The 26982-nt window shown below is 35.6% G+C and overlaps 1 protein-coding gene across 4 annotated transcripts in view; it reads right to left on the bottom strand.

Moving 5' to 3' along the window:
* The window catches only part of RABGAP1L (RAB GTPase activating protein 1 like), a 665825-nt gene that overhangs the window by 254286 nt on the left and 384557 nt on the right, over positions 1–26982 (bottom strand). For all 4 annotated transcript variants that reach the window (XM_068541282.1, XM_068541284.1, XM_068541285.1 and 1 more), the window contains exon 14: positions 21069–21182. In XM_068541282.1, the coding sequence (XP_068397383.1) occupies positions 21069–21182 (114 nt within the window). The remainder of the gene's footprint in view (positions 1–21068; positions 21183–26982) is intronic.

The following is a 26982-nucleotide window of genomic DNA, read 5'->3' as shown; positions in this document are numbered from 1 at the left end:
TATTAATTTTAAGAAGGGCCACAAACATCAGAAAAAGCAAGTAAATGAAAACTTAATGTGAATGTATCCTCACACTATAATTTAAAGTTTTAAAATTTGGTTGTAAATCAATATTTTTGTTAAAAATTTTCAGTACCCAATATCCCTTATCATAGTCCTTTCACTCAAGCTTTTAGAATATTATCAATGACATGTTTTTTTTTAAATTTCTTTACTATTCTGTACCAGTAGTCCACAGTGATTAACCATTCATTTACCATTATTTTCTGTGAAAATCAGCATGTGCTTTACCATTAAAGCAATATGGTTATGAGGTTCTCAGATTAGGTGAAATCACAAAATTAGCCCCTAACTGCAATGACCAGGACAGTAACCCTAAAATAACTGACTGTTAAAAAGTTTACTTAAAAATTTTCTCATAGTGGATCTAAATGCCAAATACTTCAAATTCCAGCTCTGCCATTTACCAGTATTATTTAAATTCCCTAAGTCCCAATTCCTTTGAGACAACAAATATTTATTGAGAGTCTACTATGTGAAAGACTGGTCTAAGCAGTGAACAAAATGGACAAAAACATTTTGCTCTCACCATAATTCAAAAAGACTCGTGTACCACAATGTTCATTGCAGCTCTATTTACAATAGCCAGGACATGGAAGCAACCTAAGTATCCATCGACAGATGAATGGATAAAGAAGATGTGGCACATATATACAATGGAATATTACTCAGCCATAAAAAGAAACAAAATTGAGTTATTTGTAGCGAGGTGGATGGACCTAGAGACTGTTACACAGAGTGAAGTAAGTCAGAAAGAGAAAAACAAATACCATATGCTAACACATATATATGGAATCTAAAAAAAAAAAAAAAAAGGTTCTGAAGAACCTAGGGGCAGGACAGGAATAAAGATGCACACATGGAGAATGGACTTGAGGACACGGGGAGGGGGAAGGGTAAGCTGGGATGAAGTGAGAGAGTAGCATGGACATATATACACTACCAAATGTAAAATAGATAGCTAGTGGGAAGCAGCTGCATAGCACAAGGAGATCAGCTCGGTGCTTTGTGGCCACCTAGAGGGGTGGGATAGGCAGGGTGGGAGGGAGATGCAAGAGGGAGGGGATATGGGGATATATGTATACGTATAGCTGATTCACTTTGTTATACAGCAGAAACTAACACACCATTGTAAAGCTATTATACTCCAATAAAGATGTTTAAAAAAACCACTTTGCTCTCATAAAGCTTATTTTCTAGTGGAAAAAGATAACAGCCTAAATAAATACTAACATACATACAAACATACATACACATATGTTTGAAAGTAATAAGTGCACTGGCAAAAAGTAAAGCAGGGAAAGGGGCTAAGGAGTTCTGGGCTAAGAGGAGATTGCAATTTTAAGTAGGGTGGTTAGAGCAGGCCATACCGAGAAAGCAACAGTTGCGCAAGAAGTCTAGAGAGGTAAAAGAGCAAGCCTCATAGATCTCTGTTAGTAGATTGTTCCAAGCAGAGGGAACAGCCAGTGCAAGGGCTCTGATGCGTGAGCAAGTCTGGTATGTATGGCTAGGGAAGAATGCATGATGGAAAGAATAGTAATACATGAAATCTACAGCCTTGTAAACCACTATAAAGACTTCGGCTTTTACAATGAATAAGACAGAAAGCCACTGGAAACAGAAAGACAAGGTAGGTAATTATAGTTTAGACCAGGGTGGCTACAGTGGAAGTGGTGATAAACAGTCAGGTTCTGGGTATATTTTGAAGACAGAGCCAAAAAGACTTCCTAATGGATAGATGTGTGGTACTGTGAAAGGCAGTCATGCACACCCTGTCGACTTTTGCATGGTGGTAAAAGAGTGTGCCATAGGCCTGGAACATTTCTACACATGGAGATAAGGAGCCCTCACAGCTTTTGCTGGGCTTACTGCCTTGTTTGGGAATATCTTTCCCTTTTCCAGGCTTGATGTGTACTTCTTTGTTCTGCTTAAGTGTGTGTGTCATATGGCACCTAGCCAGCCCCACTGTTATCTATATTTTCAGTGAGGAGGGAATGTGGTCCTTCCCTGCAGCACAAGTAGGGTGTATGCAGACCATCTCCCTGCAACAGCTGCAGGGTAAGACCTGCTCACCACAGGGGACTGACACTCGCTACTGAAGCTGATCTTGCTCGCTCTTTTCTATGAGAATAAAGCATTGTTCCTTCCAGTGCCCGTGTGAGTCGTATCTTTCTTAGTAACCCCAACACCTACAAACCATGCGGTGGGTTGACATCCTGCGACTGCTGCCCCTGATGGTAGGTAACAGTTGTTACTTTCTTAACATGTAGTGTAAGAGAAAAAAAGGAGAGTCAAGGATGATTCAAGGTTTCCAGCTGAGCAGCTGGAGAATGGAGTTACTCCTAACTGAGGTAGAAGAGACTGATGAACCTTTATGATTTGGAATACATTTGTTTTCTGACCAGACCATTTTCAGTGCAGTGATACAGGTGAAATCCTGACTGATATAAGTTTGGGAAAGAGTTGGAGAAGAAGAAATGGTTACAGCAAATATAGCCAAATCTTCTGAGGACTTTTGTGATAAAGGGGAGCAATTATCTTCATCTATAACACAAAGGTAGTAATAGAAACCACCATATAAGCTTTTTGAGAATTAAACAGAGTGCCTAGCACACAATGAAGTGCTGAATAAATGGTAGCAATGACAAGCTGACATCAAGGAGGATTACTATGCCCTTTTCCCAAATATCCCATTTGAGCCATCTTCAGAATGAACATGAAGCTGTCTGAAAGGGGTCTTACTCAATACTAAAATTTCTTACGGATTCTTAGGTTCACTGACTTCTTGAGAATGATCAGTTTTCTACAGATGCCAAAAAAAACCCCCACCAATTTGTTTAGAGACATAAGTCGTACCTTTTTTTTTTTCACTATTTGAAGCCAGATATGCCAGTGTAAGTCTAATAAATCTTTATAAACTCTCACAAGAGAAACTCATGAAAGACAGAAAGGATAATAAAATTCATCTTTAAAACATCATTAAGCTACCATTTCCTTCCTGGTGCCATTAAGGAGAGCAAGATAGACACACACAGGGGTGGCCTGGCATGGTATATCAGACCCTAACCAGAATGACAAGGCCATCCACGTGGCGAAGTGGTGGCCAAAAAAGGGGAATCAGTGGCTGACAGGATGAGGAGTACCTGCAGGGTGACATTCTGGCATGGGGTGTTAGAGCCTTACCATGGTAGAGTCCATTTGTGTAAGACAGAATTGATAGCAGCAATGGGAGATTGGTTACATACAGGAATGTATATCTAATGGATAAATATTAAGGATTATGGGAGCTAGGTTTCTCATTGCCAGAGAAGGGAGTTACAAATGCAGGAACAAAAGAACACTAGAATTAATCCTCTGGAGTTGGACTGAAATTGGAAGTATTCCTATCACTCCATGGTTTTCAACACATATAAACAGATATAAAAACAAATGTGGCTTTTGCACAGCAAAGGAAACCATAAACAAGACGAAAGACAACCCTCAGAATGGGAGAAAATATTTGCAAACGAAGCAACTGACAAGGGATTAATCTCCAAAATATACAAACAGCTCATGCAGCTCAATATCAAAAAAACAAACAAAAAATGGGCGGAAGACCTAAATAGACATTTCTCCAAAGAAGACAAACAGATGGCCAAGAGGCACATGAAAAGATGCTCAACATCACTAATCATTAGAGAAATGCGAGTCAAAACTACAGTGAGGTATCACCTCACACTGGTCAGAACTGCCATCATCATAAAACCTACAAACAATAAATGCTGTGAAGAAAAGGGAATCCTCTTACACTATTGGTGGGAATGTAAATTGATACAGCCACAATGGAGAACATTATAAAGGTTCCTTAAAAAACTAAAAATAGAACTACCATATGACCCAACAATCCCACTCCTGGGCATATACCTGGAGAAAACCATAATTCCAAAAGATACATGAACCCCAGTGTTCATTGCAGCACTATTTACAGTAGCCAGGACATGGAAGCAACCTAAATGTCCATCAACAGAGGAATGGATAAAGAAGATGTGGTACATATATATAATGGAATATTACTCAGCCATAAGAAGGAACGAAATTGTGCCATTTGCAGAGACATGGATGGACCTAGAGACTGTCATACAGAATGGAGTAAGCCAGAAAGAGAAAAACAAATATCGTATATTAACACATATATGTGGAATATAGAAAAATGGTACAGATGAACCTATTTGCAAAGCAGAAATAGAGACACAGATGTAGAGAACAAATGTATGGACACCAAGGGGGGAAAGAGGGAGTGGGATGAACTGGGAGATTGGGATTGACATATATATACTACCATGTATAAAACAGATAACTAATGAGAACCTACTGTACAGCACAGGGAACTCTACTCAATGCTCTGTGGTGACCTAAATGGGAAGGAAATCCAAAAAGGAGGGGATATATGTATATGTATAGATGATTCACTTTGCTGTACAGCAGAAACTAACACAACATTGTGAAACAATTATACTTCAATTTTAAAAAAATGTGGGCGGTAAACATCAGCAAAGAAAGTCAGAGTAAGGATCTCCAAAAACGTGCTTCTCCTTAACAACAAGAAAAATATCAAAAATTGTCATAATCAACTTTTTCAGAGCTCTGGATATTGACCAAAGGTTTGCAGCAGCCTGAGGAACATTCATTCCAGAAAAACAACTGAATCTTGGTAAGAACAAGGAACTTTGTAGAATTTTAAACTTGCCATAGTTCCATCCCCTGCTCTGCAGCAACATTATGACCTTGAAAACTAACAGCCTACATTTGCGGTGAAAACAAGCAGCCTGGCAGCCACCAGAGGGAGCACAATGGAACTAGAGCTCCTGCAAAGAATCACACCCAGAGAATTATCATTATTTTACCTGTCCAGTGGTTCCCCAAAGATTCTACCTGCAAGGCTCACTCAATATGAAAGCCTTTTCCCCCAGGGTCATTTGTCAAAAACAATTACAGGCAACTGTTTAATACTGTGACTGCCCGAGGTGGTAGATAAAAGTTGGAGTAGAGGGACTTCCCTGGTGGCGCAGTGCTTAAGAATCTGCCTGCCAATGCAGGGGACACGGGTTTGAGCCCTGGTCCGGGAAGATCCCACATGTCGCGGAGTAACTAAGCCCGTGCACCACAACTACTGAGCCTGCGCTCTAGAGCCCGCGAGCCACAACTACTGAGCCCTCATGCCACAACTACTGAAGCCTGCATGCCTAGAGCCTGTGCTCTGCAACAAGAGAAGCCACCGCAATGAGAAGCCCGTGCACCACAACGAAGACCCAACGCAGCCAAAAAAAAAAAAAAATGTTGGAGTAGGCAAGAGATTATAATCATAAGGCTTAAAAGGAAAAGCTTGGAAACAACATGTCCATAAGGGCTATGAAAGACCCAGACATACTTCTGGGAATTTCTAGGGTCATACCTATGCATAAGGCTGTAGAGATGCCCAAAGCTTTGTGTATGCTCAGGAAAGGCCTGAGAAGGCTTTAAGCTCTCATCTCTGGCTGACCTTGAGAGTCTGCACAAGCAGAAAATGAAGGCAAAACAGAGTTCTCAACTGGCTGGTTGGGTAATAAAGACATACCTAAATACACACACAGAGCCCCATGACAAAGAATGGGAAACTTACTGGTACAGGCATAAGGAAATCTCTGTCCAATCATTAGCTGACCACCAAGCAGCAACTTCAGTGGCCACACATGACAAAGAATATAGACTTCACAAAATTAGTTCACAAAAGTTACCAACCAAGCTACTATAACAAACAACAACAACAACAACAAAACCTGGCAAACCCAGAGAGACAGAAAGTTTAATGACTGACAAGGGCTGAGGGCAGGGATGATGGGGTATGACTTCTAATGAATATAGGGTTTCTTTTTGGAGTGATGGCAACATTCTAGAATTAAATAGTGGTGATGGTTGCATAAACTCTTGAAAATACTAAAAACCACTAAATTGTACACTTATTCAAAGGGGTGAATTTTATGGTATGTGAATATCTCAATGAAAAACATATGTTTGTGTGCATACACATGTGTATATATGTCTATCTGTATATTTATATGTACATACATTTCCTAGCCCTGTCCACTGAAGTGACTTGTGCTATGACATCCCAATAGCAATGAATACATGCAGCATACAGATCTTGGTTTCTTACCATTTTTGACTACAGAAAACGGGGCTCCTTGGAGAAATGGCTAATCATAAAACTAGGGCACAGAAAAAATCTTGGAACATCTTTTTGGCCAGAAAGAAAGGCAATGCTCCAAGAGTGATAGAGTATGTCTATCACTTGAAGGTCTTAAAGGTCTCCCACTGTCTAACTGGGGACAATCTGAGCACCAAAACAAATAATGATAGTAAGAGAATATAATCCCCTGAATAAAATGAGGATTCATGAGTCCATGTGAATATGATAAGTAATAAATAAATGGAAAGTCTGATAAGGAATGGGATATTTACATAGTTACAAATTGTCTCAAAATACTTATTAATTACAAAGGGAAAAAGAGTAACTTTACAGCAGAGAAGCAGAAGGTAAACAGTATCCTTATTTATGTAATCTAAGTGAAAATGGGAGAAACCACAACTCTGTGCTACCTGAGAGAAAGAAATAAGAGCAGATCATTCCTCCTGTGTTACTCCTGCCAAAGATGTATAACCTAAATCTAACCATGAGGAAACATCAGACAAATGAATTTGAGGGACATTCTAAAAAATGACTGGTCTGTAATCTTCAGGTCAACAAAGTGAAGGAAAGAATGAGAAACTGTTCTAGATAGAAGGAAATCAAGAAGGCAAGACAACCAAATGAAATATGTGACTCTGAACTAGATCCCTTTTCTATAAAGGATAATATTTGGACAATTAGTGAAACCTGAAAAAGACTAAGCCTTAGGTAGTAACAATATATCAATGTTACTTTCCTGATTTGGATGTTGTATTAAAGTTATGTGGGAGAATATTCTTGCTTGTTAGAAAACACCCTGAAGTATTTGGGAGTGATGTGGCATCATGCTGGCAAATCATTCTCAAATAGTAGAGAAAAGTAAAATTCTGTACTTGCAACTTTACTCTATGTTTGAGATTGTTTTAAAAATATATAAAAATATGGAAATACACATACATAGATATAAATAAGTTTGACAGGATCATTAAGTCTGTTGATTCTAATAATAAAAACTTGGAGCTTAAAAAAAGGTTATTAAGTTTTTCCTATATGCTGATAAAAGGGAAAGTATCAACATAAGCTCTAAAAATAGATTCACTGATATGAAATAATCTAAACACTGGTGATGAGAAATGTAGAAGGCTAGATGTTCTCACAAATATTCACTCACAAAGCAATTTTCTTATCTAACATGGCTGGCAAAATTCCTAGATGTAAGTTTCCTTTTATATAAAACTTAAAAAAAAAAAACCCTTGGCAACAACTTAAAAGTGAACTGATATACCCAGTTTTTATAAAAAAGGAAATGTAAAATAACTACCATATCCTTAAAAAAAATTTTAATGTCCCTATTACAAGAAACTACTGTGTGATTATGGTGAATTACTCAGAAGGTTTAGTTTATACTCTTGGATTTCTGATTTTTAAAAAATGGTACATAAAGGACATCATGAAGGAACTCTATAAAATAAAGAAAATCAGCAGCCATGCTCTGAAGAAGCTTAACCTGAATGTTTATGAATAAAATTACAGAAGAAGGAAATGGTAGAAATAAAGAGCTTTTTCAGAGTTTATACACATTAAATTTTCATCTAAAATATCAGTATGGTGACCATGAAAATGCACCTCTCAGAACTCCAACAGCAAGGAACATAATTGACCAAGGGTCTCAACTGCTGTGCACCAAGCAGTTGCACCAAGATCACACTTGCCATGGGCTGCTCCCAATTAATGACTGAGCACAGCAAGAACACTAAGGCAGGCCAGCTTCTGGGAGAAGTGGGAGCTCACAGGCAACCCCAGTGGCCTTGCCAAACTTTCCTTAAAAGTGCACTACAGTCTAAGACACTTCCATCTGACCTTCTTTCCTTCCTCTCTTCTTCTTTCAGGGTCAGACCAGCACTGTGGTCCAATGGCTCTCCCAGCTTCCTTCCCAGTTTCTCTTACAGGCATTTCCCCTAATACATTTTTTTACAATTTAATCCTGTCTTGGTGATAGGCTTCCTAAAGGACATGGAATAACACAGTCAGTTTCATCAAGTCAAGGCTGTAGAGTTAATTATATTGACACCGGATAACTGGTACTGCACTCTGCTCTCTGGGACAAAGAAAAAAATGTCAGAGACAGCCTCTTCCCTCAAAGACTGAACACACTGCAGAGAAGACGTAAATGAAATTAATCAGATACTGTTCAAAACATAATCCACAATAACCTAAATTTTACAGAGTATTTTTCATCTGTAAATCACTGTGGGTAGAAGTGGGTAGGACAAGCTTCACAAGGGAAGTGGGCAACTAAGATCTGGACAGATGGGAAGGAGGAGGAGAGCAATTCAGATTCACACCCTTCCAAAGTCTTTAAAAGATGCAGGAAGAGCTCTGGTTAAGGAGGAGGCTTCAAAGTTATAAAGACATTGCCAACTGCATAACAATTAGTAAACAGGAAATAAGTGTCCATAAGTCTGTAACTAATTAACTCAGAAATAACTGAGAGTGTATTATTTAGGATATTTAACGCATCTGAATCTGGTATAGAAATAGATCTCTATTTCGAGAAAAATCATAAATTCAGGAGGTACCATGAGTAGAATTTTATTTGAAGGTTCTTTGTGCATGTCTTTGCAGGTTAGTGTTGTTTTTCCTTTTCTCTTTTAAAAAGTAATCTTACTTTTCTCCTTTTCCTCAAAGAGTAATGTTTTCTAAAAAGAGTGACTATAATCAAACACTTAGGATATACTCTAATTCCTGTGTTCTAATTTTATACATTTTTATCATCCCCATAATCCCACCCTTTCTCTTCTTTATTCTAATAATGGTGTGACGGCTTCAATTAGACTTATAGTTGAAAGACTACAGGCTCCACAGAAACTACAAAGCTATTTCAAGAAAAGCTCTTATGGGGCCAAGCACATAAAGAAATTTTTAAAATCTCTTCAGACACTCTGAAGGGCATTACAAATCACTCATTCTCTTTCCAGGACTCCAGCTTCACAAACTTGACCTTTTTATTGTTACAGTTGCAGAAGAACTCCACATTTAAAATAACATTATATCTTCCCAGTTGAGCTCTGACTCATAGAATATGTGTATTAAAGAGAACAAAACCCTCCAAAACATCCCTAATGTATGACTTTAGTGATACTAACAAATATAAAAATGTTTTTGAAATATTTATGCAAAAGCTAAGCATGAAGTTAACCCCTAAACACACACATACACACACACACACACACACACACACACACACACACACGAGTGAAGCTTTTCAACTTTAGGTTAAGATTTCTTTTTATGTGTATGTATATGTGTAAGCATGCATCTGATGTTCTGAATAGCTACAAACATATTTGTCCTTGGCAATGAAGCAGAACTAGCCAATTCTTCTAAAACATAAAATTTGAAATGAGTGATTTAAAGGAGGGGAAAAGAACTAAATAAGCTCTTACTCTGAGAGATTAAGATTTATCAGTATGATAATCTATTATCCCACTGTAAACAAGATCATCAGTGAAAGTTTTCCCTCTCCTCTGGAAAATCTGAAACTATTAACCAACAATATGTCTACTGAAAAGTTTGAGGAAAACATTATAAAAGTTTGATCTCTCGTATTTCCTCACAGAAGCGAAATATATCTTATAGAAGGGGAAATTTGCAGAAAACTGCCTGCAATAATGCTAAGAATAGCTAATCAGAGATTTCAGTGGTTTCATACTGTCAGGGACATGAAAATGAAAGGGTAGGGGCCCATCAAAGAGGAAGGTCTCCAGTAAATACCTCAGACTTTTAGTTGAGATCCTGGAAACTCACTCTCTAAGCAAGAAACAGTCAAAACTGGCTCAAAGGGATACACCATACTCCATCTTCCTACCAGAGGAAAACTGAATCTGCTCTGGAGTAAAATATCAATAACATCATCCAAAGCCTTTATAATTTTTCATACACAAGACCCAGAATTCTATTAAATATGATCAAACATGAAAAAAAAATGAGCAAATAAATAAAAATCAAGAGAAAATAGGAATACATTCATAGGTGATCAGGTATTAGACTTTATCGGACTTGGACTTTCAAATAACTATGATTAATCTGTTCAAGAAAATTAAAAAATATTTTCACCAAGGAACTGGAATCTACTTTTAAAAAGAATCAAATGGGAATTCTAGAACTGAAAAATAAAACAACAATAATTAAGAATTCAATAGACTGGAGAAAGGATTAGTAAAAAAATATCCAGATGGAGCCACCAAGAAAGGATGGAAATATATTAAATAGGGTAAAAGACATAAGGGATAGTAAAATATTAGTACTTGGACATCCAGAATAGAGGACAGAGGCAAAACAGTATTTGGGGAGATATTGGCTAAGCATTTTCTGAAAGTGACAAACTATGTCAAGCCACAGATTCAGTAACAAACTCCAAGCAGTATAAAGAAAACCACACCTAAGACACATTATAGAAGAAACAAACATAAATAAAAAAATTTAAAAGCAGAGGAAAAAAGATGCATTACCTTTAAAGAAACCATGATAATACTGATAGCCATCTTTCAACAAAAATGATGAAAGCCTGAAGACAATAGAATAACATCTTTAAAATCCTAAGGAATAATAACACCAACCTAGAACCAAATGAAAATATCTTTCCAAAATAAAGACAAAATTATGAGGTTCTCAGAAAAGTAAAAAATGAAAGAATTTTCATCAGCAGACTTTCACTAAAGAAAAATTAAAGACAGTTCTTTAAGCATAAGGAATATGATCTCAGATGTACTCAGGCAATGCAGAAAGAAATGAAGAGCACAAGAACAGATACATAGGTGAATAAGTCTAAATGAACACTGATGGTTTAAGACACAAAAAATAACATCCTGTGCATGTGTTTGTGGGGGTACTGATACACAAACATAATTAGATACATGACAAAAACAGAACAACAAGCAGAAAGTGGTACATGGAGTTAAAGAGATATAAGTTTCTTGCATTATCCTGGAAGTGATCGATGATTTAAGTGATTGATCACTTAAGGTGTGATTGATCATTTAAGGTGGATTCTAATAAGCAAAGAATGCACATTGTGATCTCTAGGGTAACTACTAAAAGCATAAAAACTGCATAACTAATAGTTACAGTGTGGAAAATGGAAAAATAGAGGAAAAAATGAGTAACAGATGAGACATATACAGCACAAATAGTGAGATATTAAGTTTAAAATCAACTATGTCAGTAAGTTCATTAAATGTAAATATACTCAATACCCCAATAAAAAGATAAGATTGTATATAGTTTAAAAACTCAATTATAAGATGCTTAAAGACACACTGTACATACAAGGACTCAATTGAAAATGAAAGGATATTAAAAGTATTACAATGCAAAAATAAAGCTAAGGTGGACATACTTATATTGAAGTTCAAACTAGCAACAAGAAAGACATTTTATAATGATAATAAGGTTAGTTCAATATGAAGACATAACAATACTAAATTGGTATGCACTTAATAACATAACCTCAAAATACATAAAGCAAAACTTGGCAAAATTAAAAGGAAAAATAGACAAGTCCAAAACTCATAGTTGGGAATTTTAGCACAACTTCATCACTAACGGATAGAACAGACAAAAACCAAAACCAAAAACAAAACACATAACAACAAAAAGAGTAACTCTAAAGAAAATCAGAAAAACATGATTACAAAGTTTATCTAATTGAAACCAAAACAGGACATGTTCAGGTCATAAAGCAAGTCTCAACAATCCAAAGTTTTAAAATCACACAGAGCATATTTTTGACCATAGTGAAATTAAGCTAGAAATCAATACCCAAAAAAAAGAACTTAGAAATCAATGAATGTGATGGACCAAAGGAATCACTATGGAAATTAGATAATATTTAAAACTAAATGATAATAAAATATGGCATCAAAATTGGAGAGGTTACAATGGAATACTACTCAGCAATAAAAAGGAATAGAACACTGAAGAACTCAATGACATGAATGAATCTCAAAAGCATTATGCTGGAGAGAAGCAGAAGTATGTGCTGTATGATTCATTTACATTAAATTCTATAAAATGAAAACTAATCTATAATGGAGAAAGAAGATAATGGGGATACCTGGGATCAGGTATAGGTGGGGGGATTGACTGCAAAGGGGCATTAGGGAACTTGTTTGGGTGATATTAATTTTTTTTAACATGCAGAATTTTATTCAAGAAGAAAAAATGCAGATATCAATGAAATAGAAAGTAAATATATAATAGATAAGATCAACAAAGCCAAAAGTTGGCTCTTTGAAAAAACTATTGATAATAAAATTGATGAACTATTTCTTCAATGCAATACCAATCAAAATCCTTAAAGCATGTTTTCTCCTGAAAATCTGCCAAGCTGATTCTAAAATATGGAACTACAAAGGACCAAGATAGTAAAACTAATTTTTAAGCAGAACAAAGTTGTAGGCCCAGCACCACCAGATAATAAGACTTCTTGTAAATCTATTTTAATTATAATAGTGTGGTATTGGTATAAAGATAGATAAGCAGATCAATGTCATAGAGTGGTCCAGAAATGAAAACATCATTTTTAAGAGATATATGCACTCCCATGTTTATTGCAGCATTAGTCACAATAGCCAAGATATGGAAACAGGCTAAATGTCCATCAATGAATGAATGGGTAAAAATTATGTGGTATATATACAATAATGGAATGTTATCAGCCATGAGGAAGGAGGATATCCTGCCATTTGGGACAACATGGATAAACCCTGAGCACATTATGCTAAGCAAGATAAGTCAGACAGGGAAGGACAACTGCTATTTTATATCACTTATCCGTAGAATCTAAAAAAGTCAAACTCCTAAAAAACAGAGAGTAAAGTGGTGGTTACCAGAGGATGCAGTGTGTAGGGGGGAGATAAGATTGATGCTCCTTAAGGGTACAAACTTGCAATGAGTTGTAAATAAGACATACAGATCTAATGTACAGTATAATGAAAATAGACAATATTGTACTATAATTATCAAAGATGTTAAAAGACTAAAACTTAATTATCCCATCCACTAAAAAGATAGGATAATTATGTAATGTAATAGAGGTGCTAAATACCAATACAACAGCAATCACATTAAAATATATAAATGTATCAAATTAACATGTTGTAAAACCTTAAATTTACATAATATGTCAAATATATTCAACAACAACAAAAAAGAAATTAAAAAGAAAGCCAGAATTAGGGAAAAAAGAAGAATGGTCCAGCTACAGACCCATGTATACATGGACCTGATTTTTAACAGAGATGCTACAGCAATACAATGGAGAAAGAATGATTGTTTAAAAACAATGCTGGACGCATTAGAAATACATATGGAAAGAAAATAAACCTTGACTTCTACCTTATACAAAAATCAATCGTAGATGGATCAAAACCCTCAATGTAAAAAGCAAAAGAATAACATTTCTAGATTACATCAGAGAATATTTTCTTGACTTTGGGCTAGGCAAATATTTCTTAAGCAGGACACAGTAACACTAACCACAAAAGGAAAGATTAATAAATCTCGCCTCTTTAAAATTAATAGCTTCTGTTTATCAAAAGATACCATTAATACAGTAGAAAAGCAAGCCATAGAGAAAACATTTGCAACACATATATCTGAAAAAGGATTCATACCCAGGATATACAAAAAAATCTCCTACAAAGCAATAAGAGAAAACCCAGTTGTTAAAATAAGCAAAAGACAAACAGGTTTGTCGTGATAGAGGATATCCTAATGGACAACAAGCATGAGAAAAGATGCGGATCCTTGACAGTCATCAGGGAAATGTATGTGAACCACAATGAGATAACCACTACACAGCCACCAAAACGCTTACAATTTAAAAGTTTATCAGGTTTTGGTGAAAATCCAGAACAACTGGAATTCTTATACACTGCTATTTGAAATGTAAATGGTTAAACTTTGAAAACTTGTTTGGCAATATCCACCAAAGGTGAGCATGCCCATATCCTTTGACCCAGAAATTCTATTCCTAGTAGATATCTAACAGACATGCATACATATGTGCACAAAAACATTATTAATACAAGTGTATACATACCAGCATTATTCATAACTGGAAACAACCCCAAATGCCCAACAAGAGTAGAATGGGTAATATATTGTGATATAGTCTTGCCATGGCATATTATGCAGCAATGAAAACAATGAATTCCTGTCATACAGGAATATGGTTACATATTCAATACAATAATATGGTTAAACCTCATAGACAATGGGAACAAAAGAAACTATACACAACAAGATACATTTTGTGAAATTCAATTTTTTAAAGATCCAAAAGAGGTCACACGTATGACATGTACAATATGGGAAATATAGTCAATAATTATGTAATATCTTCATCTGGTGACAGATGGTAACTAGACTTATCATGATGATCACTTTGAAATATACAGTAGTATCAAATCACTATACTGTGTAACAGGAACTAACATAGTGTTGCAGGTCAATTATACTTTAAGAACAAACAAACAAATGAGGATCAGATTTGTAGTTACCAAGAGGCAGGGGGTGAGGAGAGGGAACTGGATAAAGGCAGTATGTTATACATGAAAGCTGTTAAGAGAGTAAATCCTGAGAGTTCTCATCACAAGAAAAAAAAATACTTTTTCTATCTCTTTAATGTTGTATTTGTATGAGATGACAGATGTTGACTAAACTTATCGTGGTAATCATTTCATGATGTATGTAAGCCAAATATTAGGCTGTACACCTTAAACATATAGAGTGTTGTATGTCAGTTATATCTCAATAAAACTACAAGGAAAAAATAAAGTTCAAAACGAGGCAATACTAATATATGGTAATAGATGTCAGAATGCTGTTTACCTCTGGGGGAAGTAATTACTAGCAGAGAAAATAAGGGAGGCTTCCAGAGTGCTGGCAAATGCTTTATCTTTGTCCTAGAGCTTACACAGCAGTGTTCACTTGGTAAGAATTCACTGAATTATAGCCTCAATATTTGTGCACTCTATTATGTGTGTATTAAATGTTAGACTTACTAAAAATTTTTAATGGTAACAATGAGACCTAAAGTGACTTTTAAGGAAACTATTCTTTATAAAGATGAAGGCCTAACATGGATGAACCTTGAAGGTATTATGCTAAATGAAATAAATAAGACAGAGAAAGTCAAATACTGTATGATCTCACTCGTATGTGGAACCAAACAAAACAAAACAAAACCACAACACCAAACTCAAAGAAAAAGAGATCAGATTTGTGATTACCAGACTACCAAAGGTGGGGGTGGAGGAAGGTGTTAAAAGGTACCTATGGGGATCAAATAACAACATGTACAGAAGTGCTTTCTAACCACAGTGCTTCACAAGTTTCCACTGTTACTGTTGTGATTATGTCAATCATCAACTGAATATTAGGAAGGTACTCCAAGCCTTCCTGTATGGCCTGAAAGAATTAATTTTTCCTTAAGAAAATTAATTTGTTTGAGAATACTCTGCTATCCCTCAAGGTCTTCTGAAACCACTTAATTCACTGTTCATTAGGATGTGCTGGCAAAGCAGAGTGGCCCCAGGGGCTCAAAGGACTCCTCAGCAGCCCCCCCATTTGGATCCGCCTTAAAAGGTTACTGTAATTCAGAGAAGCACGCCAGCAACCCAAGGGTGAGAGAGGAGGTACACAGAGAACAGAAAAGACCTGCTTGATTCTCCAAAGGCTGCCTGATTCCCCCTAGGTACTGCTCTAAACTAAAACTTTTTGGTGCATTTTGATCCAGGAATGCCTGTCATTCCACACCAAAGAGCCCTCATTCTGGGGCCAATCAGGTTCCAAGGACATGAGTAGGAGGAATCTCACAGGTTGCTCAAGCTGTTGGTAAAACTGGGCTATGCAGAGTAAAGAATAGCGGGCTACAATGTGTTCAGAAAATCTGTCATTAAAACTAGGGATCATTCAGGAACCCCAAGGAAGGGAGCTGCATTACGAGTAGTCAAATAGATAGAAAACTATGGAGAGTACTGTCGACTCCATGAAAAACAATTCAGCCCTATAATCACAAATACCCCCATAAATCTAGAAAACAATATAAATAATGTATGATTATATCCAATTTCACAAGAGTTGGTGATCATTTACATTCTTCAAAATCATGCATCAGATCACTCATTACTTTGGTATCAAAATAACTCCTGAAATGCTTTAGTTCTTATATTAAATCCAATCTTGTTTTGAGAAAAATATTTGCTGCGACAGGGGTTGTTTATTTTTGTCCTTCTACAAACCATTATACTATTAAATTATTAACCCAGATGAACAAAGGTATTGATTTCTCTGTAATATATTCAACCCCCCCCCCATTCAGTTCACAGCCATAGCCTCTTTGATATAAAGCAGTTGCTGTCATCAGAAAATGTGAAAAAGCAATATGTCTCAAATTAAATGGCACAAGAGTCACTTCAATCTATTCTGTTGTGAACAATGTTTTAGCTAATTACTATGACTGACTCGTCTTAGGTCTTATAAAGAGATGTATATCTAGAAGTAAATCACTAAATGCACTACATTTCATGTGTGCATGAAACACACTCCCAAACATAATAACAGAAAGCCAGGTAAAGTTTTCAAAGTAAAATCACATTCCTTTATAGTCCTGGTATTGATAAACAGAGCTAAGACCTAACACAGGAATTAACTGTTAAATTCTGCATTCAATATGTTATATTTTGGGAAAAAAAATTTTAAACAACACTTAAAATCATAGCAAATTGTAATTAGAATAATCTTATCACACCCCACACGCTTACTGAGGAGGAACTTTAAAAAGTGATTTTCCCGAAGTCTTAGATCTGCTTAGAGGAGGAATCAAGACCAGAACCAGATCTCTTAATGTTTAGTCCTTTAAACTATGCCAACCTGTCTCCCAAATAAAACCAGATTTTACATCATATGTAAATTAGAAAAGTCCTAAGGATACTTGGGGAGGAGTAGTATATTTTTCCTCCTTTAAAGGACATTATTTTAAAATATGTTAGTGACATAACTAACAGGAAAGAAAGGAGGGAGGGAGGGAGGAAGGGAGGGAGGGAGGGAGGGAGAGAAGGGAGAATAGAGGGAGGGAGGAATGGAGGGAGGAAAGGAGAGAAGGAGGGAGGGATGTCAAAACCATCTCATTTCCAGAATCCTATGAATCCTATTATACTTTCAGTTCTACTTCCACACATAAATTTATGACAACAGAAGAATCTTTGAACCACTTCGATTTCCTCCTACTCTGAAAAAGATATTAAGAGGCAAAAACTAAAATTGACAGGGTCATTAAAACATGACAGCGAGTTTTAACCGTCCTCCCTCTAATCTGACAGTTCAGATCATTCCTCATTTCACCAAAGTCACAGAAAACTTTTCAGCTCCAAAGTCAGACTCTTATATCCTTGAAACCAGAGTTGATTTCTGTACTTATTCTAACTGAAATTCTCTCAATAAACTTCTGTCTCAATTTAACAGCACAGCATATTATATTTCTAGAATAGGCTCCATTGATGAGGAGTTGTCAGAAATAAATGAGGTAATATATACGGAAACACTCTGTAAATTTGAAATTACTATAACATATGGAAGGTACTGTATTAAAAAGAACTCTATAAGCGTGCTGCTGAGGTGAATACCGCCATTCTTAGTGGTAAATCATTAAATGCATTTCGTTTACAATCAGGAGTGAGACAAGGATGTCTACTATCATTACTTCATTTGAGCACTATAATGGAGGTTCTGGTCAGTGCAGTAAGACAAGAAAATACTTAAGGAAAGAAAAAGAATAAGAATTGGTAAAGAAGAAGCAAAACTGTCCTTATTTACACATTATATAACAAAGTGGCTGATTTAAGGTCAAGGTTTTATTAATGTTTCTTCAGTTTTGTGCAAGGTATCCAGAATGGAAACTCAGTTTTATTGCCAAGAATGTGAGGTATGATGTTAGATATTATTCTAGAAATAAAAATGATAGAACAGGTAGACCACACTCTGTGACCTTAAAAGTCATACGTGGTAGGATAAAGGCCATATGGCTCAAATTGAATACAAAAAGCAAAGGAAAGTGGATGTACAAACTTGAGAAGAATATCCAATTCTAAATTACTCATAAGTAGGCTCTCCTCTTTGTGATTATCACCACCATCTGAGGTTTCCCTGCATGAGGACTGGACTACTAAATCATAGTAGGTCAAGAGGAGAAGGAATTGTGTCGATTAAAAACCAAGAGGTCCACATGGTAGGAACCCAGAAAATTTTGGTTTCCCCAACATTTTCTGATATATTCATCTCTGCTCTCCTCCATTATCAAAGACTATTGTAAAGTTATGTTTAGGTAGTATATATTTTAGTACAATATTAAAAGCCTTATCAACTTTTATTTACTACCTTGAATTTTGTAATGTTTTTAACAGGATTCTTTTGTTTTCCATAAAATTTAGTGCAATTTAAGCTACTCAGTAATTATAATATGTCTTAGACCTATATTTTTATGATATTCTTTACTCAGAGATTTAAAACTGTTTAATCATGTTATAAAATACACATTGATAATTTAAAATGGTTACACAAGCTGTATGAATGTATAACAAATACTTTCTAGTGAATTCAAGGTTGGATTATCTGCAATATGAAAGCAAGGGGTATCAGCTACTTAAATGTACCAACTATTTAACTTTTATCTTTGTGTTTAGTAGTGTTTCAGATATTTCCCCTCTAAATATTACATAATGAAGCAAATACTGTTTTTACTACAACGGAGCAAAACTGTAAGGCAGAGGCTGCAAGCACATAGAACTTTCTGTTTTAGCTATGTGAAAAAAAGTATCTAGTATCAGTCAGAGAAAAATTGAGAGAAAAGTTACTGAATGGCTGAAAATATACTAAATGCTAGGAGAAAAATGTTGTTCCATATACTATAAGCCAGACCTTTTAAAATAACTTAGAAACTATATAAATTTTGATATCTTCCTTACACAAGCCAGAGACTAATTAGCTTGTAGAATTTCAAAACTGCTGGAGGGCTTCCCTGGTGGCATAGTGGTTAGGAATCCACCTGCCAATGCAGGGGACACGGGTTCGAGCCCTGGTCCGGGAAGATCTCACATGCCGTGGAGCATCTAAGCCCGTGTGCCACAACTACTGAGCCTGTGCTCTAGAGCCTGCGAGCCACAACTACTGAGCCCATGTGCTGCAACTACTGAAGCCCGTGCGCCTAGAGCCTGTGTTCCGTAACAAGAGAAGCCATGCAGTGAGAAGCACGCGCACCGCAATGAAGAGTAGCCCCCGCTCGCCGCAACTAGAGAAAGCCCGTGCGCAGCAACAAAGACCCAACGCAGCCAAAACTAAATAAATAAATAAATTTATAAAAAAAAAAAAAACTGGTAGAAATTTTTTTTTAATAATTAGGTTTTCCTTTCACAAGCGTATAATGAATATATTATATATATTTTTTGTAGTGTTTGATGGTTTTTGGCATTTTAAAAACTAGATGACATATCATGTTCTAGAAATTAGTACACTCTCAGACTTTAAGTTAGTTATGCATTTCTAGCTCTAAATGATATATCCATATAAAAACAGATTTCTGATCAGTGTGTACGTTTATAATCCTCCAAAATGGCTACATCAAGAGAAAAGAAAAAATAAAGACAAGACAGGAGTAGGCAGAGGGCTAAAACACAAACATGCAAGAAGGATTTTAGGCAGTGTGCCATTTGCAGAATTAAACATCAATCCTACTTGGTTAGCATATGCAGGTAGTACTTTATAAGTGCCATTTAAAAAAACAGTAAATATTAAATGATATTGATATGTGAGTATATTTCTGACTACCTACTGGCTAATTTTTGCTACTTAATAAAAGGCTAAATTTGATTATTCAGAAACTTACTACCTAACTTGAAACTTAGCCATGGTGTTTTGTTTTTTCTCCATATTATTACAAGATTTTTGGTGTTGTTCACTATTCATCAACAATCTCTAGTGGAATGGTAGGTAAAGACAAATGTTGAGTATACCCATCACAATTTGCAGGGCATCTTAACTTTGAGGATAAAGGGCAAAACTTTATTTGATGGAAATTTTGCAGTTTTGAGTCTTTGGCCTCGATTAGCATGGACAATATAAGTTAATGATATATAATGATTTGAAAAGTCATTCTGCATTTCTAATATAACTTTGAGAAATTAATAATCTGATAGCTATTCTCCACTATTAAACACAGAGCCTTTTTTATCCAAGCAACGCATATTTACTGAAAGTCAGGAAACAGTTTTCTTCCAGATCTACTAATAATGAGGGAGAAGAAAGATTTCAAAATGGGATATAAAAACTGCACAAAGATGTATGACGTGACATAACTCAGAATACATCAACAATATCACAGAACTTGCCAGTATTCAAAAACAGGTGCCACACTGTTTCTTACTCTTGCCTACTGTCAAAAACTTGAGACAACTGCCACATTACCTTGTCAGATGAAGAGTCATCAGGACTCCTCTGAGCCTTTACTGCAGTAGCCTGAGAGGGCCTTCTGTTCCTCTCCTGTTAGCATCAAAGCCAAACTGAGGTCATACTACACCTCTTCCCTCACAAGAAGGCACAGAACATGCAGCCCAAACGTCACCCTCAGGACTCAGTACTGAGGATCTGGTAGTGCAAGTATAAAGCAGAGAACATGGCACAGTGCAAATCTAAAAATCTTTAAGATGGGTTCCTAAAATATAGCCCTATATAATAAGTTAGAAAAAAATAAGGTGGAGGGTCCTACCTTGCAGATCTTGTACAGAGATTCCTGGCCATCTCCTCCGGTATCTTTAAAGTAATCATGTGCAGGAAATGTACGATGAATATCTCGAGTAATAACACTCTCCTGGGCTGAGTCCTAAAAAAAAAAAAAATAGACTTGGTCATTGACTTAAAATTTCTTAATTATGAAAAATAACGTTAAAAAATTTCAAACAGCACAAAAATAGTATGCTGCCCTCTCCATTAAAAACAAACAAACAAACAAACAACTGCCTTCCATCCCAGACCCATAGTCCCATTCATCAGAGATAAATACTATCAACAATTTCTTTTGTGTCCTTTCATCCATCTATCTTTAGACTTGTGACTGTGTGTTTATGTGAGGGGGAGGGGAGGGAGGGAAGTTGTATACACACATCTCCATCCTTTGCTTTTTGAAGCACAAATAGAAGAAAACTATCTGCTCTTTTCACTTAATGGGATAACTTATAGAATATTCTTGATCAGTACATGCAAATGTATTTTATTCTCTTTAATAGCAACTCTTAAAAAGAATGAGGCACACCTGGATATGAACATATCATAATTTATTTAATATTTTCTTATTGATGATTTTTTTGCATTTTTTCTATTTATATCACAAATAATATCACTAGGAACATTTTTATGCATACATGTTCAAGATATATTCCTAGAGGTGGAATTGCTAGGTCAATGAATATGCATTTCCATTGTACCAACACATAATCCAAACAGTGGTAGAGTATGTGTTTCTCCACACCTGCCCCACACCAAATATTATTTGACTTTTTAATTTTTGACAATCTGATATGTGAAAACTCAGACCATAGTCATTTAAAAAATAAAAAATATTATCAATCTTTCCTCCCAATGGGTAATTACCCAACTCACTCACTTCAGAAAATAAAAAGCCCTCAAACCAACATATTAAAATGACATATGCTTTAAAGATAAATCTAGAGGTTTTTTGTTTTTTGTTTTTCCAGACAGATTCAAGGTCCAAAAGTTCAAAAGTAAGTTCTAAGCCTTATAAAAAATGATTAATCACTCACTTGATTTTATTTTACTTCTGTAAATGTTTTTATCTGTTTAAATGTCAAGAAAATGGGATGGGACTACTTCTACCAACCCGAATAATGAAAACATTCTGCACAATTAAAGAAGCATCAATGACTACTAATGCAAATTAAAAGTATTGTTTAATGTCTCGCTCCCATAGAGATTTGAACAAATCCCCTCTTTCAGTTAAAATCAAGAAAAGAAAAAAAAATGAGTTTTAATACATGAGTTACTTTAATAATGCTATTTCTCTTTCTCTCTCTAGCTGAGAAGTACATAAGAAGGAAGTAGTTGATTAGCTCTCTAAGTTAAGCCAGTGCCTTCTCTTGCTGCCTTTTTCATTTCAGCTGCTATATCATGCTGGGTGGTAATTAGATCTTATATCACGTAGAGAAAGGATGAAAACTGAAAAGTTCCAAATTTGCTAGCAAACATCAAACATATTACAAATCAGTCCAGAGAAAATTCTGATGGCTTACCGGAATGGAATGCTAAAACAGAATAAAAATGCAACTTTCAAAAAATTACCATAACTTAAGTAGAAGGATACATAGAAAGTTTGTATTTATCACAGTAAATGTAATTTCTAATGATAAAGAAAACTGGGGTGAGATAGGGGGTTTAGAATACGGTAAATATAAAGGTAATGTATAAAGAGATATATTATGAAATGTATGGTTTATCGGGTCTATTATGGAATCTAAGCCGGGGAATCTGGTACCAGGCAGATGAGTTTTCACTGCCCAGGTTTTCTCCAACAGAAGGATGCTCTTTCCACACAGTAAGTCTCCACTTACAAACTAATTGAAAAAATAACCAATGAAAATGTTACTCCTCCCAAGCTGAACTATTTTAGGGGCAAACATGTCGAATGGTTCACAGGATATCTCTTTTTGCACTTTTTGAGATGTTGAGGGAGAGAAATCATTGGACTATATTCCCTAGAAACTGCCTACTCTACTGGCATCATGCTGTGTTTAAATGGTACCAACAGCCTGATTCAGAGAAAGGGAAATTGAGCAAAAATTTCTAGGAAGTAACTTTGTATAATACTGATTAATTTTTTTCTATGAATACTTGAATCTTCCTTGTCTGTTTTAAAAAATAAAGGGGCAAAATCAAATGAAAATAAAAATCATAAACTTTTCTGTACTTAGTAAACTTTCCCTTCCTATGATTACTTTTAAATGCTTTCTACATATGTGTGTTTCTAGAGTTTTCTTCCTGCATATTGCTCTCAGTAGGCTAAGGGAATAATTTCTGGAACTTCACTTTATAAACTAAATAAGCTATTTTTCTACATCATTCACTGATCCCTTTCATATAAGTGAAGGTTAAGAGGTACACTAGAGTCTTACAAATAGACTAATATGAATGAAATGGCACACTAGATTAGAGAAAATAATCGTGTTTTCAAAGCAAAAGCTAAAGTTAACCATCTCCCAATTACCCATACTGCTGAGAATAGCAACAGTATATATTCAGGAATCCACATCTAATCCCCCAAATTTACTCACTCAATCATTAAAGTATTTGAGTCAGGGAGTCACTAAACCTAACGTTGTAAAAGGAAGACAAAATCATTTTTCTCTTCAATATTCATTCCTTTTTTCTTTTTTTAAAGACTTATTCCAATTATAGCTGTCAACTTTTACAAGAAATAAAATGAACAGAAAAGGACAAAAAAGAAGCCAAATAATTCACCATCCAAATATCTGGAGTTAAAAAGTTTCATGTGAAAACCTTTTTAAAAATATAACTAAAAACATTTTATAGCACAACCAAAACTGATACGAGGTCATTTTCTTGGAAGGTCCCCATAAGCAGAGTCTCCTTAAGTCCTGACAATTATCTTCAGAATGAGAAGAGGGAAGAATTCACTCTCTCATGGACAGCTAATTCACCAATATCTAGAGACTCACAACTTTACCCACAATCTACTTCCCAGTAGATGTGTCTCCCATTCTGATCCTCAGTCCAATATGGTGGTTTAGTGGCTCTGGAGCCAGACAAGCTCATTGGTTCGATTTCCGGCTACTCCACTTAACACCTATAGTATCTGAGACAAGTTATTTAATCTCATTAAACTCGGTTTCCTCATCTGTAAAATGGGATGGTAATACCAAATTTATGTTGTTTAGAATAAGATAACTTGTGTAAAGTGCTTAGCACACTGCCTAGTATAAATTGAATACTCATTAAAGAAATAAATAAAAATTATTATTATTATTATTTGCCCTTTTAATTAAGAATCACATTTAATTGTTTAAAAATTTTGGTGAATGTATATTTTAGACATCCATCTGTATTTGTACACTTTAAATAATGAAATAAACCACTGTTTTTCTTTGGATATCATGAACATTATGATTATGAAACCAATACCCTTTGAGCTTTCAGCATGATGATACATTAATGCATACACACCCTCTTCTGAATTTTCTATCATGTATCTTATGTGTCTGAAATTATCCTTGTTTCTATTAATCCATGAAAAAAAGCAAAAGTGAACAATTATTTGGATAAATTGATGTTTTCATCAACTGATATACACTCTGGCCCCAGCCTTGCATATATTCATGCAAGAAAGGAAGATGTACACAAATACACCCAGAAAAAAGACTGGGAAGGACAGGGTACGGTAAAAGCTAAATTTGTCAGAACAGCTACCATCTTCATTCATTACTTTAGAATTCAGCTTCTGAGGATCAGAGAAGGGTTGAAGTCATGCTTAGGGAGAGAACAAATGCCACTATCACTGTTGCATGGCTCCCTTCTGGACCATCACCATCAAGAAAGTAACTATGGGCAAAGTCCTTGAGATCATCTTCTATCCTGCCTAAGGAGGCATCAGGTTGGGCCACACATAAAAGCTGACCAGAAGCAGGCAGCAGTAGTGAGAGGTTTAGAAGAAAGTCTTTAAGGTTGAGTTTTATCACCCACCCAGACACACACCCCTGACACTACCATCATGTAGAAATGAAATTTCTATTTAGTTTATCTTTCAAGGATTTTCTTTAATTTCCAAACTGCTAAGTCATAAGTCAAAACTTATCTTAAAAAATACATCAATCCCTAGTGTGATAAAATCCATGGCCCAACAGAGGATATAATTCAGCTTGTTGAAGATCAGTTTAAAACCAACTCTAAGAGGTATGATAAGTATCTCGATTAACTTTTGATCATTTTAAGTGGAGACAATTTATAGCCTGTTATCAAGAGTATTACATGAGCTGTTCTTCCAGTATAATGTATATACCCTGACATCTTTGTAATCCTCTTAATTCCTATTTGAAGAGAATCATCACTTACTTGCTTGTTGTGAGAAAGAAATGAATACAGCATTGAAGTGTCAACAAGCATTAGGAAGACAGGTTTGGATGACCATACCTTATTATTTCTTAGGAAACAATTTCTAGGCTGTCAACAACTGGAAAGGTATTTTAATGAGGATGAGTGTTTTCACATGTGACCTTAGCACCAGATGAAGTATAAAAGTAATGTCCTGATAAACAAACTCCTTTGGCTGTACCCTGATTTGCCACATTTTTACAACAATGACAGCATCTTTTCTTATTAATCCCTATTTTCAAATCCAAACTATAACTGCATTTTCACTTTTCATCTACTACAAAATCATTTCAACTTTGTAAGTATCATGTCAACTTGTTAGTGTCATTAGAAATGCCAACGGAGACCATGCGTAGCCACAATCAGTCAGCAGATAAATGATTCAGAGCTTTAAAAAAAATTGACCTTAAAACGTGCCTGCTATTCCTACTCCACAGGGATCCTCCTTTAGTTCTATGTTGGAGCTAGATCTTATGGTAAAACATCACAAACTAGTCAGCTTACATGTCCCTGAAAGCAGATGGGTTTGCAGTGGTGGGTCTGATTTATTTACCTTGATGTTTGCCAAAAATCCAAAGAGGCAGAGATGAAAGGAGAAAACATAAAAGTTCATTCTAGTTTCAAACATGCTACTAAAATCACCAGCTAGAAACAGTAACACAAAAAGGTTGGATCATTGCCAGCCTTCTTTCCTTGAATATGGGGGGAAAATCTCAGCATAAGCAGGGTAATATGGAAGCAAAGAAATAAACGACAACTAAATCATACTGTTAGCAAGCTGCTGCCTGGGCATTGTACACATATGCTGCCAAATGTCTCAGAATCAAAGCCTGACACAAAGGTCAAAAATATTAAGCCATATTCTGCCTTCACCTAGAAAGAAATCTCCTAGCGGGGAGTGGCAACAATGAGAACAAAGGGCAGGGGGGAAGAGAAGATAGAGGAGAGGAAGTAGTGTCTTCATAAGACCAGTCAATATTCATGATGAATACCTTAATTCTGAAGTAAGTGCTGGGACTGCAGTGGGAAGTATGTGAATAGAATAAAGCAATTCTTTGGAACTAGAAGACTAAGAAGCATTGCAGCCTATGAGCACAGCCTGGATTTCCCAGAGATCCTACGGAATCTAGGTCAGATACCTCTCAATCATGAATATGTGGGGTTACTTTTAGACTCCAAATGCATCTATAGCCATATTTGGATATGTCCTCATTTCCAGGGTTGCTGACCACTCATTCTCCCAAAATAAAGGTTCAACTGGGGTACTTGACAGTCTTGGAAACTTGTATCAACAGGCAATGATAAACTCTGCAACTCCTGTTAAAATGAAGCACAATAACTGAACTCCATGCTATTATTTTCCAAAGATGTATTTCTAATTTTGCATTATTTTAAAATTATTAATTATAATTTTTATCAAAACAGCCCTTTACACCCTTTTAAAATAAATAAAAAATTTAAGTGCTACATATTTACTAACCATTGTGTAAAAATAACTCTTTCAT

This window comes from Eschrichtius robustus, chromosome 3, assembly GCF_028021215.1.
Source record: "Eschrichtius robustus isolate mEscRob2 chromosome 3, mEscRob2.pri, whole genome shotgun sequence".
NCBI classification, from domain to species: domain Eukaryota; kingdom Metazoa; phylum Chordata; class Mammalia; order Artiodactyla; family Eschrichtiidae; genus Eschrichtius; species Eschrichtius robustus.
Note: the sequence above shows the minus strand (reverse complement) of the source record. Positions and strands in the feature narration are given on the sequence as shown.